At 47.1% G+C, this 18,233-nt stretch overlaps 1 protein-coding gene across 6 annotated transcripts in view; it reads right to left on the reverse strand.

Annotated features, from left to right (window-relative positions):
* Window positions 1-1,508: 1,508 nt before the first annotated feature.
* RALGDS (ral guanine nucleotide dissociation stimulator) overlaps window positions 1,509-18,233 on the reverse strand; it is an 89,037-nt gene continuing 72,312 nt past the window's right edge. For 4 of the 6 annotated variants that reach the window (XM_051980265.1, XM_051980266.1, XM_051980262.1 and 1 more), the window contains exons 2-18: window positions 17,978-18,088; window positions 17,349-17,542; window positions 16,728-16,802; window positions 15,838-16,031; window positions 15,484-15,602; window positions 14,423-14,638; window positions 13,741-13,844; window positions 13,485-13,569; window positions 12,250-12,327; window positions 11,247-11,333; window positions 9,966-9,998; window positions 9,619-9,740; window positions 9,141-9,236; window positions 8,688-8,889; window positions 7,783-8,028; window positions 4,637-4,751; window positions 1,509-2,815 (exon numbers count right to left, since the gene is read on the reverse strand). In XM_051980265.1, coding sequence (XP_051836225.1) covers window positions 2,640-2,815; window positions 4,637-4,751; window positions 7,783-8,028; window positions 8,688-8,889; window positions 9,141-9,236; window positions 9,619-9,740; window positions 9,966-9,998; window positions 11,247-11,333; window positions 12,250-12,327; window positions 13,485-13,569; window positions 13,741-13,844; window positions 14,423-14,638; window positions 15,484-15,602; window positions 15,838-16,031; window positions 16,728-16,802; window positions 17,349-17,542; window positions 17,978-18,088 — 2,253 coding nt within the window. In that variant the 3' untranslated portion in view covers window positions 1,509-2,639. The remainder of the gene's footprint in view (window positions 2,816-4,636; window positions 4,752-7,782; window positions 8,029-8,687; window positions 8,890-9,140; window positions 9,237-9,618; window positions 9,741-9,965; window positions 9,999-11,246; window positions 11,334-12,249; window positions 12,328-13,484; window positions 13,570-13,740; window positions 13,845-14,422; window positions 14,639-15,483; window positions 15,603-15,837; window positions 16,032-16,727; window positions 16,803-17,348; window positions 17,543-17,977; window positions 18,089-18,233) is intronic. The other 2 variants (XM_051980264.1, XM_051980263.1) reach the window with 2 other exon arrangements.

Consider the following 18,233-nt stretch of genomic DNA (forward strand, 5'->3'; position numbering starts at 1 on the left):
ACTCTGGCATTTAAAACTCTTTACAACTTACCTTTTCCTGGATTTCCAGTCTTGCCTATTACTCTTCCCCGTGCACTATCAAGTCCAGCCAAACTGGCCTTCTTGCTGTCCCCTCACATAAGGCCATGCACTATCTTCCATTTCTTTGTCTTTGCAGTGGCTCTCCCTGATGCCTGGAATAGTGTCCCTCCTAAGTTTGGAGAATCTCTAAATTCCTCCAAAACTCACCTACAGCACTATCATCTACAGGTCTTCTCCTGCAATATATATCGATCTCAGAATCAACTGCAAAGGCATAAAAATTGAACCCATAGGATCTGATGAGATCCAAAGTAGAGACAAAGAAGAGGGCCCAGGACAGCTTTTGGGGATGCCCAGAGTTAGTAGCATGCAATGGATAAAGATCTTAACGTCACAGATTTACGGACCTTAGAGTCCATTCTAATCCCTTTATTTTACAAACGAGAAACTGATGTTCCAACTACTCTGCAAGCATACTGTCTCCCCTGTTTGAATGTAAACTCATTGAGAAAAGGGAGCCATTTTTGCTTTCTTTTTATTCCTGAAACAGCCTGAGTGGCTAAGTGCTTGCAGACTTAGCATCATTTAGCCTTCATCTCTTCATCTGTAGCATAAATAAGGTTGTTGGATTAGGTATTTCAGAAATCTAAGATCCCTCTTCTAGCTCTATGGTATTACAACTTACTACTCTGATTCCCCTATTTTTTGAGATGGGGAAACCAAATCTAGAAGAAATTACTTGCTCAATTACTCCTCCAGTTATTAAGATATTAAGAGAACAGCGAGACATTAAATGGCAGAGCTCAAATCCAGGACCTCTGACTACAAATCCAGTATTATACAGTTCTGTGTGTCCTTGGGAAAACAGGTTAATTTACCTGTAAAATGAAGGTACGGGTATAAATGGCATCGACCTTCTTGCACTGACATCCTGGGATTTAGTTGTCTCTACAGTCTCATCTCTGAAACAGTGCTTGGTATACACAAGGGGCTTGCTTAATGCCTATTGATTAATTAATATAACTCCTTGCAATGACCCCAAGCTCCTAGCTGGCTAAGGGATATTTCCAGCCAGTTCTAGAACTGCCTCACCTCCCTTTCCCCTTAACCTAGGGATATAAAACTTTATTCCATCTGCAACTTAACTGGTCAGATTAGAAGTCCATAGAGGGGGGGTGTCCACTCCTTCCATCTTGTCATCCATAGCCCCATACCTTTAAACACTCTGTGGCTACACCCAATGTGGGGATAGCTGTGCTTATACTTCCAAACAGGGCTCTCCACTAGATATTATCATTACAGATGAGGAAGCCAATTAGAAAGTATTAACTCTGGTGGCAAAGATGAGACTAGAACCCAGGCTTCCCGGACTCCTGTGAGCCAAGATTCTTTTTTTAGCATCTTTCCCAGCCATCTGCCGAAGAGAAAAAAGTCCATTTTGTATAAGGGAGACCTGGAAGTGTCTGAGCCAAACAGAAAAACTCGAGTTGTGGTTGTAACAGGATTTAGTAGAATGTACAAGTCTAATGCTTTCTATTTACAACAAATAAATATTACCCCCCCATCAGTAAACATTTTTTCTTTTTTTGTTTTCTTTCTTTTTCTTTCTTGTTTTGTTTTTTGTTTTTTACAAAAATTCAGTCATTTCCTCCTTCCCCCCACCCCAACTGCCCTCATTCATCATCTTATGATGTCTGCAAAGTCCAAGGTTAGTGGCACTTGGTGTGGTTGAGAATTCAATGTCAGCAGGACCCTGGCCTGACCCCTCCCCCTTGCCCACCGCAGTGAGTCATGCTGTATATTTACAGGGGCCCCTACCTCTCCCAGAGCGCAGAGGGAAGGGTCACTGGACCCTCCCTGCCCTGGTGTGTCCCTTGAGATAGAATCTTTGGTGCAGGTTTAGGGCTAAAGATCTGGGAGGCAAAGTCCCTGTGCTTGGGGCCAGATCCAACTCATGGTGACTGGGAGAGAGAAATGCTTCGCTCCCAAGCCCCCCTCCACCCAGTTTGGTAGTGACCGTGGGGACACTGAGGGTGAATGCTAGGGGTACAGGTGGGCAGGTGACTGGGGGGACTCTGGAGGGTGAAGGAAGAAGTGCGGTCAAACCCCTTTTGGGCATTAATGCTCCAGGATGCCCACTGGGCAAGGAATGTGGCAGTGACCATCAGCTTAGGAGCTGGAGATCCATTTGAAGGGCAGTAATAGGGAGGGGATGGGGCATCGGTGCCCATTGGCAGAGTTCCTTGGCAAAAAAAAAAAAAGAAAAGAAAAAGAAAATTGTTCTGTCCTCTGGTTCTCGGAAAGCAGAAGGCACCTAAGGCAATGAGGTGGTTGTTGGGGGTTGAGAAGAGGGAGATGGGAACCCGGTCAGCCCAAGTCTTCAGGGCGTCATATTGGGTAGGAAAGAGTGCGCTTGAGTGTCCAAAACCACGTAGAAAAAACAAAGTGGGAAGGTGTCCCAAAAAGTCCCTGAAGATCAGGGGATCTAATCTGTCCAGGGAGCTGTGAGGAAAGACCCTGGTGGAACGGACATGGGTGGGAAGCCCAGGCCTCTAAGTGCTTTGTGGCTCCAGGGAGAGGTGGGGAGGCCTGGGGTTGCTGCCCCAAGGAGGTGAGAGTCAGAAGATGCCTTTGGCGATCTTGAGGCCTTTCTGTTTCATCCTGGGCAGGGTCGAACTGGCTCCATGCTTGACCTTTACCCCCTTCGGGAAGCCTCTCTTCTTCAGGACAAAGTCATAGTTGGCAGTGGAGTTCATAGCGTAGAACACATTGGCGTTGTCCGGAATCTTCAGCTCTGAGGAGGGATGAGAAAGGTTCGGGTCAGCTGAGGGCCTCTCCAGATCAGCCAATCGGGACCAACCAGTCCAAACATAACATGTACGGGGGCAGGGTTATTTCACAAGTCAGGACCCTCCATTTCTAAGAGGTGGGCAAGTAAACAGAAGGAGAGATGCTCTCTGGGTGGCTGCTCAAAATGCCTGCTGCAAGAGGTGGGGCTCTGGTGGGTACCAAGAGAACGGGCACTCAGGGAGCCTCGGGGATTCCCTACTGGTCACCACACTAAGTCTGGCTGTGATTCTGTAATCCTCCATGAGCTGGCCTGCACCCATCGCCCAGTCATTTATTCAAACATTTCCTGAGCATCTATTATACGTCGAAAATCAAGGTCAAGAGAGTTTCTGCCTTTCTGTCCTCCCTGGGCTTGCCACTGCTTGGCGGAGAGAGCTAGTTAGCTTCAGAGCTGGAAAGGCTTGTTGTTCAGTCCTGTCTCTGAGAGAGCTGGTGTGTGATTCTGGACAAGTCAATGTTCTAGACCAGGGCCAACAAATTCAGATAGAAATGAGGATCACTAAATGTATGTGAGCATCCCCAAAGACCCTGATTTAGAAGACAGCATTATCCTTTTCAATTATATTTTTATTTACTTTGTTGAATATTTCCTAATTAAATTTTAATCTGTTTTAGGCTGCACTAAGGGATGTTGTGGGCTGCAGGTGGCTCATTTGACATCTCTCCCCTATATATTCTCTGAGACTCTAAGTCACAAGAAGGTACAAATCGATATGAGGAGAGGGTAAGGAAAAAACCATTTATTAATTGTCTATGTGCCAGGGCAACTAGATGGCACCATAGTGAACAGATCGCCGGCCTTGGAGACAGGAAGATTCATCTCCCTAAGTTCAAAGCAGACCTCAGACACATGCTAGCTGTATGAGCCTAAGCAAGTATTTTAACCCCATTTGCCTCCGTTTCCTCATTTGTAAAATTAGCAAGGAAATAGCAAAGCAGGATCTTTGCAAGAAAATCCCAAATCGGATCTGAACAACATTTGTGCCAGGTACTTCTAAGCACTTTATAAATATTTAATTCCAATAATTAATACAATAGTATGAGAGAGATACTATTATAATCCCCATTTTGCACTTGAGGAAACTGAGAAAGACAAAGGTTGAATGATACAGCACATGTCTGAGGCTACATTTGGACTCAGGCCTTTCTGACTGTCTGGTGCCTATTCCTGTCAGGTACAGAATCCAATGAAATACTGAGGTGACAAAAGGGTAGACTCTGTCCCAAAAGAGATCACGGTCCAGTAGGGGAGAGAGGATACATTTACCGATATTAGTTCAGAGAAGAATGGGATAAATGCCATCAAAGAGGCAGAAACAAAGTACTTCAGAATGTCAAATACTTGGTTTTATAGTCAGTTTTCTTTTATCCAATTCAAAACAAAGGTGCAAAGATGCAATCAACAAGTTACTTATATTGAATTCAGAAAGGTATTTTTTAAAAAGTTAAGTGTATTTCTATGAAACATATTTAAACTTAAATATATTTTTATTGATTATGCTTGATTAAGGCTAATAGGACAAGAAGACTGGGCACATTGACTAGATAAAAAAGGGAGATAAATGGCATCTCTGTTTTGAGCTGCTAAAGGAGTTGGTTCTGGGATGAAAAGATTGCTACTGAGAAGTTCTCAGACTTTTTGATCTCAAGACCATTGATTTAGCAGACTATGACCGAGAGAATCTGTGACCCTAAAGGAGACAGATGTACGTAGCAAGTGGCCCCTTCCCCCAGGAGATGATGCCCTGTCTTCTGGGAGCCCTACCTCTTTCCTCAGAGATAATTTGTACCAGCTCGTAGTCCTCAGGCTGGTCGCCATCCAAGTTGTGTTTGACCATGGCTTTCCGGATCACAGCTGGGGTCTTATCTTGGCTTGTCACCTGGGGAAGGGGACAGGAAATATTAGACCTAAGGACTTTGGGCCCCAGATCAACCTGCTCTCCCCTCCCACCCCCAGAGTCATGGAGGAACATGTGAGTGGAAAGACTGTCCCCCTTGGCTGGATCCTCAGTGGTCAGCTGGTCCAGCCTTTTTTCTACAGTGTATCTATGATTAAAGCAGAGAGGGTAAGCCCATGACTCATAGGCCACAGGAAGCCCCTGACACTCACCCAGGTGCTATCTGATCGGGATTAAAATGTATGGGAAGTAGTTTAAAAGGGAAATAAAATACAACAAAACAACCATTATATTACAACTTTAATGTTGGTCTGCAGGGATCCTTAGGCACGGTTTAGTGTGGTCCCTTGTTTCTACCTTAGCATGACACACACAGTGTGATATCACCTCCAAAGGAGGTGAGGTGGGTGAGTGGCAATTGAGTCCATTCTCCTTTGGGATAGTTTTTCATCATTAGGAATTTATTCTATTATGTTAAATCTCAATTTGCTCTTTGCAGTTTTCAACCATGATGATCCCATTGTACTTTGCCCTGATCTCATCACATCTAGAGTAGTGTGTTCGGTTCTGGGTGCCAAAGGAAAGACACTGATAAATTGTAGTGTCCAGACTATGGTAAGTGGATGGTGAGACAACCCCAAGATCCTGCTCTATGAGCCATTTCTGGTTAAAGGAACAGCATATTCAGCTTGGAGAAGACTGGGGTGGGGAAGGGATTGGGGAGAAGTAGGGGAAAAATGACTGTTTTCTTCAAAGATCTTAAAAACTTTCATGTGGAAGAGGGATTTGATTTATCCTGCTTGGTACCAGAAAGCAGGATAAGGAACAGTGGGTAGAAGTGGATACACAGACAGACTGTTGTTTAAAAACCTAATAATGATGGTTGTCACAAGTGCAATGGATGGCCTCAGATGGCAGACAGTGGGCTTCCTCTCACTGGAGTGCTCTAAGTACAGATGTTGGCATTCTACTTACTGGGGAAAGGATTTTATTGGAGGAATGGACTGGATCAGATCAACATTTTAAAGAATGCGATCTGGGGACTTTTGGATTGGGTGGGGAGGGGGAGAGAGACATCCTTTCAGGAGATAAAAATCATTTTCAAAATAATAATATGTTTTATTTCTAATAGGTCATCCATTGAAGAATATTACCCACAAAACAAAAGCTCTTTGGGGGAGTACTCAATAATTTTTTTAATAGTGTAGTGGGCTATCTGTGCCTAAAGAGTTATAAATTCATGCATATCTTTTGACCTAACAACACTACTGGACATGAATACCAAAAAAGAGGAAAATGATCTATATGTACCCAAAAATATTCATAGCAGCTCTCTTTTCAGGGCAAAAAAAAATGGAAATTAAGGGACTATCCATCAGTTGGGGGAATGGCTCAATAAACTGTGGTATGTTTTTATGATGGAATATTATTATTCTGTGGGAAATGATGAGCAGGATACTTTCAGGTAAAAAAAACCCTGAAAAGTCCTCCATGAATTCAAGCAAAATGAAATGTACTGCAAACAAAGTAATAGCAATGTTCTGGGATGACCAGCTGTGAATGACTTTGTTATTCCCCGGAGTACAATCATCCATGACTACTCTGAAGGACTTATGATGAAAAAACCTACCCAGACCCAGAGAAGGAACTGATTGTGTCTGAATACAGATAGAAAGTTTTTCTCTTTTTCTATCTCTTTTTAAAACTTAAATTTTCTAGAGGGTTTTTATTTTCATTGGGGTAAGAGATCTATGTTTTCTTTTACAACTTGACTTTGATGGAAATGTTTTGCATAACTTCACATATGGTGGACATAACAGAGAGAACCTAGAACTCAAAAAATTTAAAAACAAATATTGAAAAATGTTTTAAATGTAACAGGGGCAGCAAAAAATTAAATAACTAAATCAAATACCAAAAAAAAAGTATAGGGGGCAAATAGATGTGGTAATAGATAGAGCACCAGCCCTGAAATCAGGAAGACCTAAGTTCAAATCCAACCCCAGACACTTAACACTTCCTAGCTGTGTGACCCTAGGCAAGTCACTTATCCCCAGTTGCTACCCTGCCCCCCACAGACAGACATACATACACACACACACACACACACACACACACACACACACACACACACACACGGTGTAAAGGGATCTTGGGACCAAAAAGTTTGAGAATTGTTGGACTAGAGGCTACTTGGGAATTCTGTAATTTTGTGAAATATTTCAAGACAGGGATTAGGATTTCCCTCCAAAAGCTTTTTCTTCTCCAAGAAAAATGTCCTCATTTCTTTCAAACAAACTTAAAATGGCAGGAGCTCAAGACCCGTTATTATCCTGGTTGTCCTACTCTGGACTAATTGGATTCAGATGATCTAATTCCAACCCTTCCTTTTATAGATAAGGAAACTGGAGCCCAAGAGAGCAAGTACTTGCCAGAAATCTTGAAGTTGGCAGGGAGCTCGAACTAGAAACCAATTGAGTCCCAATGTCCTTTATATTCTACTGACTGCTTCATCGCTATATAGAACACTTCTTCCATTTGACTTGCTGCCAATTCCCCTCCTGCTTCTCCTCTCCAATTTTCCTTTAATGAAAGATCCCAACTCCCTAGCTCCCATGACCCATTCCTCAGGTCAATTCCGTTTTTGACTCATTCTCCCATTCCATCCCATCAAATATCTCCAAATCCAATTTAAAACAAATCTCCCTCATACTGGAGAAGAATAAGAGATTCCCCTGTCCTGGCCCTTCTATCCCCAGCCTTTCTATGGAATAAAAGGTCAGAGAAGTCACTTGGCTTATTCCTTGCCTATGGGGGGATGTACTCAAATCTCTCCAGAGAGAAGAGACTTTCCTGGTATCTCCAGGCCCTGTTGCCCTTATGAGTCAGGCCCGGAGTGCCAGAGCAGCCCACTCCCCTGGGAACTGGTGTCTCCTATACCCTAAAGCTCCTGTACTGTTTCTAAATCTCTTTTCACAGCAGCAAGTTGGAATCAAAATAGGGAACCACTCACCAGAACACTCTTGTACATGTTCCCATTGTCCACAGCCAGACTCACTCGAATGATACAGCAATCGTCAATCTGCTGATTGTAGAGGGGGAGGGAGAGGGAGGAGTAGCTGGAGATACCCGAGACGGAGCGCTTGTGGGTGCGGGAGGCAGTCACCGGCGTGGAGGAGACGGAGGAGGACGAGGCACTGCTGGAGCCGGACCCGATACCCGATGTGTCCAGGGAGGACAAGGATGTCGACTCCCAGAACTGGTGGGGATGGGGAGTGTTGGGAGTGGGGAGGGACACAGATTTAGGAGGGGGCCCCGAGTGACTGCCTGGCCTGAACAGGGACTGGGGCAGAGATTCTCAACCCTTCTCAGGCAGAAAGCACAAAGTTCATAGGAGGGAAGGTGTGGAATAGATGTGGACCACATCCTAAACCCCTTCGATCCCCCTTATAGATCATGGCTTATGTATCGGTCTCTGTTCTTCAAACCACTAATATGGCGAATTTCACTATTCACTCAACAGTGATTGATCCAGTGACCGTTTTTTGTTTCTCTTCTATCTACCCAACGGCTTTTTCTTTTCCTTTCTTGGAGTTTTCCGTATCTCCCTTATCCCTAATGGGGTAGAGAGCCAAAGTGTCACAGGGATCACAGACCTAGCGCCCAAAGGGAATTCAGAGGTCATCCAGTCCAATCTCCCCATTTTATAAATGAGACAACTGAGGGCTGGAGAGCTTCTGCCCAGTGTCACATCAATGGTGGGATCTGAGCCCGGGGTCTCTGATTTCTCCTGCACGAAGTTGCCTCCCTGTCTTGATGGAAAGGTTGAGAATCTCACACAAGAACTGGAGGTGGAGGCCATTCGATGGCTGGAGAAGCTCAAACCCAAAGACGGAGAAGGAGGGCAGGGATACATACCTTTTTCTCCTGGCAGTCTGGAGACTCTGGGACGAAGGTGATGTTAATTTCTTCGACGTCTGAACTGGAGGACCCTGCCGAGGTGACGCTGAGGGAGTCTGCCCCGTCCCCGCTGCACAGGTAGGGCCCGCACTTGAGCTGGTCGAAGGACTTGGAATGGGAACTGCCGCTGGTGCTGGGCTCTGCACTGGGGGCCTGGCGGCTGGAGGGTGAGCCACTGGTTAATCAAAAGTCAGCTCTGCTCGGGGGACCCCCCCATGTTACCCTGCCCGGGGGACCCCCCCATGTTACCCTGCCCGGGGGACCCCCCCACATTACCCTCTTCCTCAGCTCTGGCCCCAGAAAGATTGATACTGAAAATGCCCAAGGGGAACCTCGTAACCGCCCAGTGTGTGTCTCCCCCTTTTCCTTGACTTCTCTGGGTGCCTCAGGGAGGGATCTCCAGGTACTTACTCGCTCCATCTTTTGATAATCCCTGGGTTCTTCTTGGCCTTCAGTGTATTACTGGCCGATTCCGACAGGGGCTCTAGCTCACAGGACAAGCTGTAACTGGGCATCCAGAGAGCAAAGCCAGTGAATAAGGGGAGTGCAGGGTGGAAACTGGGGTAGGGCAAATTCATACTTTTTTCCCTCTTACCCGAGACACAGTTTTTTACTCAGGTAAAATCAAATTAGAATGAAGCTTGACATAGCCTGGAATGTCAAATTAACCCCAAAGAGCAATGTCTGAGCTGGGGAGGAATGGAGTCAGAGGTGGGGGGAGGAGCGCTATAGGTGTGTGGGTCTGTTCAAAGCCTCAGCTTGTCCAGGGCTACCCTTCCCCGCTCTGGGTCCGCCCCTCTGTCCAGTCCCTGAAGAGGCAAGGGGGGTGTGGCTGGATGGACTGCGGGCTCAGCAATCAGAAGAAAGCGGATGAAAATTTAACCCTTACCTCTCGGATTCACTGAGCCTCTCCATGCTGTGGAACCAAGCGATAAATCGTACTTCTGGTGTGAAACTGTAATTGTTGCAGGCCGATTGCAGCAGTTTGATCTGGGCAATCACTTCAAACTCCTGGAAGGATAAGATAAGATTGGACGCCAGAAAGGATGGGAACTTGCAAGATTTGTTTTCTGCTTCCCAGCTCCCATGCCTTTTCTCCTCAGCCCTTTTCTCTTTCCAGTCACGCCTGGCCAAAAGCCCTCCCTCATCACCCTAAGGTGGCTTCAAAGATCCTTCTGAAGGTGCCTAAAAGCTGCCAATAATGCCCTTGCCCCCACACAGTCACTCCATGCTCACCTTTCTCCTCTTCTCAAAGTTGATCAGGCCCCCCTGAAAAGAAGAAATCCGATCCAGTGGTCAAGCCAAGCCCCCAGTGGCAGGAAACCCACCCAGCTCCTGGTGTCTCCGGCACCGAACCCACCCAGCTCCTGGTGGTCTCCGGCACCGAACCCACCCAGCTCCTGGTGGTCTCCGGCACCGAACCCACCCAGCTCCTGGTGGTCTACCAGCACCGAACCCACCCAGCTCCTGGTGGTCTACCAGCACCGAACCCACCCAGCTCCTGGTGGTCTCCGGCACCGAACCCACCCAGCTCCTGGTCGTCTACCAGCACCGAACCCACCCAGCTCCTGGTGGTCTACGGCACCGAACCCACCCAGCTCCTGGTGGTCTCTGGCACCGAACCCACCCAGCTCCTGGTGGTCTCCGGCACCGAACCCACCCAGCTCCTGGTGGTCTCTGGCATTGAACCCACCCAGCTCCTGGTGGTCTCTGGCACCGAACCCACCCAGCTCCTGGTGGTCTCTGGCACCGAACCCACCCAGCTCCTGGTGGTCTCTGGCACCGAACCCACCCAGCTCCTGGTGGTCTCTGGCATTGAACCCACCCAGCTCCTTGTGGTCTACCAGCACCGAACCCACCCAGCTCCTGGTAGTCTACCAGCACCGAACTCACCCAGCTCCTGGTGGTCTCCGGCACCGAACCCACCCAGCTCCTGGTGGTCTCCCAGCAGCCCTAGCTGGCTTCTGGTCTGTAGTGGAGCATGGGCTCCACCAGAGGGCAGTAGATACCCACCCAGTGCAGGGCTGGATTTCCAGCTAAATTGGCTGGGGAAGGGGATTTCCACTGGAGAGTGCCCAGGGAGGCAGCCCAGAGAAGGCAGACTTCTTCCCCTGGGGGGCGCCCCCAATGCCCAAAGGACAATCAAGCACAGAGACAGATAATCAAAGCTGAAAGGGCCTACAGAGATCTCCTTGTCCAGCCCCCTTACTTTACACCTTAGACAACAAAAACCCAGAGACCCGATCGGTATTATACTGCTAGTCAGGGGCAGTGGGACTGTCAGCAGCTCTCTATCTGCCAGGTTAGAAAGTGAGCTCTCAGGAACCTGCTTTGTATGTAGCATAGCGCCTAGCACACAGTCGGTGCTTAATAAATGCTCTCTAAGTGGAGATTCGCCGAGGAGCCTGTCAGGTGACGGATTCTCCCCAGGGAGGAATGCCAAGGCCTGGGACACGGGAATGTTGCACGGCCCCCTTCTCCCTCAACCCTGCAGGCCTGGGCGGAAAGGCCACTTACGTCCAGATAGTCCTTCATTGCCGTGTCCAGCATCACCAGGTCTGTGAGGAAGGTGCCGAGGTAAGGAATAGTGCCTTGCATGACGCCCTGTAGCGTGAGGAGGAGAGAGGAATCGGTGTGGAGTAATGCTCTCCAGATACACCCCTAGCTCTTTGGGCTTGACCCCTATGTCCTGAGGAGGAAAGCCTTTTACATGCCAGGGAAACATTCTGGGAGACCTGAGAAGGTGCTTCAGACATCTTCCACATTTTCTTCTCTCTCCCCAGCCCCATGCTACTCCCAAGTCTTTCCTCCCCACTAATCCCAAGCAAAAGTATGAAGCTGATGGAAGTCTCGCTACCCTTCCCCTTTTAGGGTTAGAGTCTGACCACCAACTTCCCAAACCCCTCGTTTTATATATGGGGACGTTGGGGGCTAGAGAAGTTAGGTGACTGGCAAAGGCAAGATTCGAACCTAGCTGTCTTGAGAGACTCCTCTTCCTGGTCTTAGTTTCTGATTTCTCGCTGTCACTCACAGGTGATTGACTGGTTAGCCCATGTCCCTTTCTGACAAGATTTGGCTATCTTAGGTCAGGTGTCAACTGATAAAAACTTAAGCTATCCCTTTTTCTCAGTTGGAATGGGGGAAAAGGTGAAGACTCCCATCAGAATATTTCTCTAATAGAATATAATATCGCATCAGGCCCTGATTTCCTTTTCTCCATTCCATTTGTCCCCATCCCCTTCTTTCTGCCTCTCCCTAACTGTGATCCTCTCTGGCGTCCCAAATCAGAGACTAGAGTCTCAGGGGTCATAATTTAGTCCAATATCCTCATTTTATTGGCGAGCAAACAGACCCAGGAAGGTATGGCACAGGCCATGTGGGCAGTGATAGATCTGGGAGCTGAGCATCTGTCCTTTGATTCCAAATCCCAGTACCCTATCAGCCTAAGTACCACCTTCGGCCACCCAACCTGCCACTGGGGAGCAGAGGGTGCTAACTCAGCTGCGTTCTAACCACTTACCATTTCCCGTTGCTGCTGCTGCCTCTTTTGGGCTCTCTTGGGGTTGATTTCTAGTGTAGCAAACTTTGAGGTCCCCTCCTGGCAAAAGTCATAATAAACACATAAAGGAGGAGAGAGATCAGATAATGAATAGGAGCATATAACGTTAAAGCTCAATAAATCTTAAAGACTATCTAGTTCAATCCTCTCACTTTATAAACAGAAAAAGTCCAGAAGGTATAAGTGATTTGCCATATCTACTCTGCCAACCTTGTTTCCTTTCATTTCCTTATAGGAATCAGACTGAGAGCTGAAAGAGATCTCAGAGATCATCCAACTTAACCCCCATTTTACAGATAAGCAAACTAAGGTCCTGGGAAGCTAAAGTCACAAGTCAGTAAATGGAAAGAGACAGATTTGAACTCAAAGCTTCTGATTGCAGGGTCAGCACTCTTTCCCCTTCTCTTAAAGCAGCTACATGGTGAAACAGACACCGAAGACTACTGGGCCTGGATTCGGGAAGACCTGAATTCGAAGCCTGCCTCAGATACCTACTAGCTGGGATGCCTTTTTTCAGTCATGTCCAGCTTTTTGTGACTCATTTAGTGTCTTCCTGAAAAATACTGGAGTAAGTTTGCTATTTCCTTCTCCAGCTCATTTTACATATGAGAAAACTGAGGCAGAATTGGGTGACTTGTCCAAGATCACACAGTTAGAAAGTGTCAGGACAGATTTGAACTCAGGAAGAGGAGCCCTCTTGACTCCAGGCCCAGCGCTTTACCTACTACACCCCTTGGGCAAGTTAGTTGACTTCTGTCTGCCTCAGTTTCCCCATGTCTGAAATGCAGATGGTAATAGCACCTTTCTCCCAGGATTGTTGTGAGGATGAGATAATTATTTAGGAAATATTTTGTAAACCTATAAGTGCTATTTATTACTATTTTCTTCTTTCACAAACTACTGCTCCTTGTAAAACCACTGCCTTAGCCAGGTCATGATGGAATCAGTCTACCCCAGTCCTAGAAGACTCTCTCAGTCACCTCTCCACCCAGTCACTGATCCATCAAACTATGGATTTCTGAATAACTAGCTTGTTGTTCTAACTAGTCTGTCTTTTCTCAGGGGAAGAAAAGATGGAGCAGGGGCTGGGACTTCTGAGCTTGCCCCACTCAATGACTTGGCCTTCCTGCCTGGTGGGCGCCCGCAGGCCTTCCCCAGAAAGCGCTCCCTTTCCTCCCATGTGTCCCATCCTTTACCTTAATGAGGAGCTCCCGGCTTAGTGAATGGTTGTTCTCATCAGAGAAGATCTCTGACAGCTCAAGAAAGATTCGGAAACTTTCTCTGGAATGTGGGGAAGGAAGGCAGAAAGTAAATGAGAGATGGAGGCAAGGCAAGCCAGAGAGGATCGCTGCCACCCAAAGGCGAGGCTTTCCTTTCCCAGACTACCAGAATCTTGTTCTTCGGGGTGGACATTTACAGCCATGGAATCGCCACGGCAGAAGGGTCACCTACCTCGCCACTTCATCCCAGGTCTTCCTGAGGCGGTGAACTGCATTGCACTGCAGGGCAGAGAGGATAGCACGGAGGGAGGAGAAGTTTTTGAGGATTCGGCATTCCTGATGGATAGAAGAGGAAGCAGAAAGAAGGACAATGAGACTGAGGAAATCCTGGATTTCCTCTGTTACGCTCACTGCTGCCACTCCCTTCAACTCTCACCAGGGTTCAATCCTTACTCTCCATAAACTAGATAATCTTACTGGGAAAGAAAATACTTTCCAATCCCCCAAAGAGATTCATCCTCTGAGGTTCCAGAGGATCTTCATCCGGAGATTTCCCCATGAAATCCAGAACTAGGATTGGAAGGTACAAGACAATAGATTTTGGCTCACTATGAGAAGAGGTTCCTGACAATGAGAGCAACTCCAAAATGGATTGAGTCACCATAGAAGGTAGTGGGGCTTCCCGTCACTAGGAGTATGCAAGAGGGGAGTACTTATATGGACTAGGAAGGAGGCTAAACTTGATGCAACTGTAAGAGTCTATGATTTGTGGAGGGCGGAATACCAGGACAGGGCAAAGGGGGAGTCCCACTAGACTAGGAGTAGTGGAAGAGGGTGGGTGGTTAATCCCTGCATCCTGCCACGAAATGTTCCCTCCTCATCATGACCCCCATTGGTGAAGGGCTTCTCCTTACCCGGGCCACCTCAATCCACCGCTCCACCACCTTGGCCCGCTGCTGGGGCTTCAGACCTCGATCCCCTAGGCACGTGGCGATGACACAGTTGGTAACAGAGTTGAACTGGGTGACAGTGGCCCGAATGGTGGGTGCCAAGTGTTCGTTGCCTTTTTTGTCCCTCTGGGACCAGATGCAGCCCAGGCAGTGATAGGGGACCACTTTCTTAAATAACTCCTGGGAAGACATAGCTTGAATTAACCGTGTCCCATTAATCCCACCAAAACCTCATCATTCTTAGATCCTAAGGCATCAAGGATGTCATCTGCAAGAGTATGTGGGCCTTTGGCATCTGTACTAAAGTCGTTCAGTGATCAGAACACTGTGCTAACAAATTCAGGGTTTTCATCTCTTTTTGAAATAAGGAGTCTTGATTGGATTGTGAATTATGACTAGGAAACACAGGCACTTAGTCTCAAAGAGTTACAAAGTGGGGTGAAAAGGGCCCTGGTCTTGGATTCAGGAGGCCTGGGTCCAGTCTTGGCTCCCACACAACTATGTAGAGAAAGTGAGATTGAGAAAGAATAGGCTGACTTGTCTGTGTCCAAACCAAGGACTTCTGATCTCAAATCCAGTGCTCTATCCGTTATGGCAACTTTAATGCTAAAGAAATGTCAGGGTTTTTTTTTTCAAGACAACCCTTCCATTCCCAGGAGAAATTTCCATTTCATGTGGACAGAAAACTCCAAGTCCACAGTGAAGACAGAAACAGGAACATCAGTTTCAAATATGAAAGCTGGCACAATCTACTTTGTATTCTAAGTGTCCTTGATTATTTTCATAGTTGTCTGGCTCTCCAACTACAGCCAGAGCTCCCAGAGGGAAGGAAATGCCTTCTATTCCTTGTGGACTTTTCTCCAAAATACGCAGAACAGAGGACTCAGTACTGCTATCTTTGAGGTCAGCAAACTGGAAGGAATATGACCAACCCTCGGTAGGGCTCTAGGCAGAGGGGGAAGGAGCTCTGGAAAGACCAGGAGAAAAGTACACCCTAGTATTGCCAACATAAGCTAGTCACTAACCGCATCCATTAATGTGAACTGTTCTGCGACCATCTCTGGAGAGAAGATAAGGAAATCAGGTTTTCCTTCTCCTAGTCCATTTTCTTCTGTCAGATGGAAGGAGCAGACAGACTCTGGGGCTATAGGAAATTGGGAACAAAAGAGACCCAGGAGATCACGGATACTATTCCTCTTCAATTCTTTCCCATAAGACCCATTTCTGCCAGGAAAACTTCCAGGATTAGCCCAGTCCTGATCTAACTCAATGAAATATGCAACCTAGAACCTCCCTAGCCCCAACAATCCTACTGGGGCTCACCATTGTGTGACCCAACCCTGGTTCTCTTTCCCCAACAAGGAAAGAACCCTTCTCACCTTCTGGCTCTGTCTCACTGGGCTCCTGTCTCTGGAACTGGGCGAGGAGGAGGTGGGCTCGCCGTTCAAGGTCTGAGCCAGGGATGTTGTGTTGAACATAGGAGACTAGCTGTTTGAGGCAGTTGAAGTCCGGGGGCTGTCGAAAGTCCTCGGAGTATTGGTCCAACCAGGCTCCCAGAATGGAGGAAATGGTGCTAAGGAAGTAGGGATTCAGGGAATAAGGGCTTTAGCAGTGTGGTGGAAGAGGCACCAGGGTAGGAGGCAGGAGTCTCCTTGACCTCCGTTTACTTCACTATAAAAGGATGGAATTCAGCCATTTGGCTTCCAAAGACTCTTGGATAGTGAACATTCTACAATTCCCCCTCCCTAAACTCCGACAGCCAGTATAGTCTACATCATACAACCTGGCACTTAATTAAACTGTAAGGTCTTTGAAGGCAGGGACCATTTCTCTCCTCCCTCTTCTGTATTCTTTATAGTACCTCCCACAAAAGACTTTTTGAAGATTGATAACTCTTCTCTTCCCATTATAGACCTTGTGGTGAAGTAGGATTGTGCTTGCCATGGCAGCTAATGTGCTGTTTAACTTCTTCCTTCTCCCTCTCACTAGAAACTCCCTCTCCTCTATGTCCCCAAGGAAGACAAAAGTAGAGACTTGGAGAGCTGGTTAAGGTGAACTTCCCTTGGGTGAATAGGGAGAGTAAAATCTCTTCTGGCTGACATCTCAATGGCTCACTCTCTCTGATCCCTATCTTCCTAGGAGAGAATTAGAATGGGTCAGAACTCTAATTTCATGCCTTACAAATGACCCCAGGGCCCTTTTACTCTGGTTATAGCCACCCACATGCAAAGGAATGGTTACTATCTTTCAACCCCAAACTCCGCCTTACTTTTTTAGTTCTAGCCGGTCATCTGTGGCCTGCTGCCCACGGTCCCCATTGGCTTGAGGGTAGAGTCGGCCATACCTAGTTGGATGATCAAGGATGGTGCATTAGACTCCAAGTTCTGGAGGAGCATGCCATTCTCCTGTCTAAAATTTTATTTTATTACTTTTTTAAATTAATAAGCCAGTGTTTTCTCTTGCTACTCCCACACTCAAATGATGATGATTATCAACAACAAAGAATAAATATGTTTAATGAAGCAAAGTAAATTCCCCATCCATATCCAAAAAGAGGATCTCATTCTGTATCCTCAGTCCATTCTCCCACAGTCAAGCAGTGGCTTTCTCTCTGGGTTGCTAGAATGATCTCCCCACATCTTTTCTAGAGCTCTCAAGAGTCTCCCTTCTCTCCCCCCACCCCCATGACTCCTGGTAGTCTCTATCTGTCTAGGACAAAGGGTATGCACAGTCTCTTCACAGCTGAGGTGAGGAAAAAACCAAATGGGGAACTGGAGGCAGAAGGAGGCGGCACCAGGACTGAACGGTCCTGGGATGGTGATTAATGGCAATGGCTCCAGAAGGGGTAGTAGGACATTGATGGGGGCCCTCTGGGGTCAGGCTCACTCACCTGTTGAGCAGGAGGTCCAGCACCTGTTTGGTGGTGGCAAAGGCACGGTAGGTACACAGGAAGATGGTGACGTAGGTGGAGTCATTGCCTCTGAAGGCTGATACTAAGTATTCCACCAGTTTCTCCAGCGTCCCTGCCTTGATGGTACGGACTTTGCAGGTCTCATACAAATTCAGAGCAGACTCATTCTCAAACTTGGGAATGGAGAGAAGAGGAAGGTCATTCTTCTGCCCTCACTGATATTCCCAGAGACACAGGGAAGCCTTTCTAACCCATGCCCCCAACAACAGAGACACAATTTCCAAAAGTAAATAAGAGGAAGAAAGTTAATTGAGGGAGCATGCAAAACAAACTAAGTTAGGGCTTGGGGGGGGGGGGAAGAATCACAAGAATCAGCCCAAATGGGATCTAAAAGACAACAGAACATGCTCGTAGCATGGTGGAAAGGACAGGATTAGAGCCAAAAAATATGGGTTTGAATCCTGGCTTTGACTCTTATGATTTATGTGACTTTGAGAAGCCACTTAATGTGTCTCAGTTTCCTTTTCTATAAGTGTACTTGATAATCTCTATGGAATCTTTTAGCTTTAAATCCCATGCCCTGCTTCCTAACCCCTGGAGACGCTCACCCCCAGCCATCGCTGTCCCTTGTTGGCGGTATGATGGAGTTGTACTTTACGCAGAGAGATACTGTAGATGATGTCATCTGCCAGCTCTTCTCCAATCTCCTGTGTGGAGCTCTGCAAAGACAACAGTCCACAGACGATCTTTAGAAGAAAAATTCCAAGATTACCTGGCCCAGATTTCTGGCATACTTTTTTTTTTTTGCTAATCTTCCCCCAAGCAAAGGAAACAAAGGCTGCTCTCTAGGGAAGGGAGCACCCC

The sequence above is a fragment of the Antechinus flavipes genome, chromosome 2, assembly GCF_016432865.1.
Source record: "Antechinus flavipes isolate AdamAnt ecotype Samford, QLD, Australia chromosome 2, AdamAnt_v2, whole genome shotgun sequence".
Taxonomy (NCBI): Eukaryota; Metazoa; Chordata; class Mammalia; order Dasyuromorphia; family Dasyuridae; genus Antechinus; species Antechinus flavipes.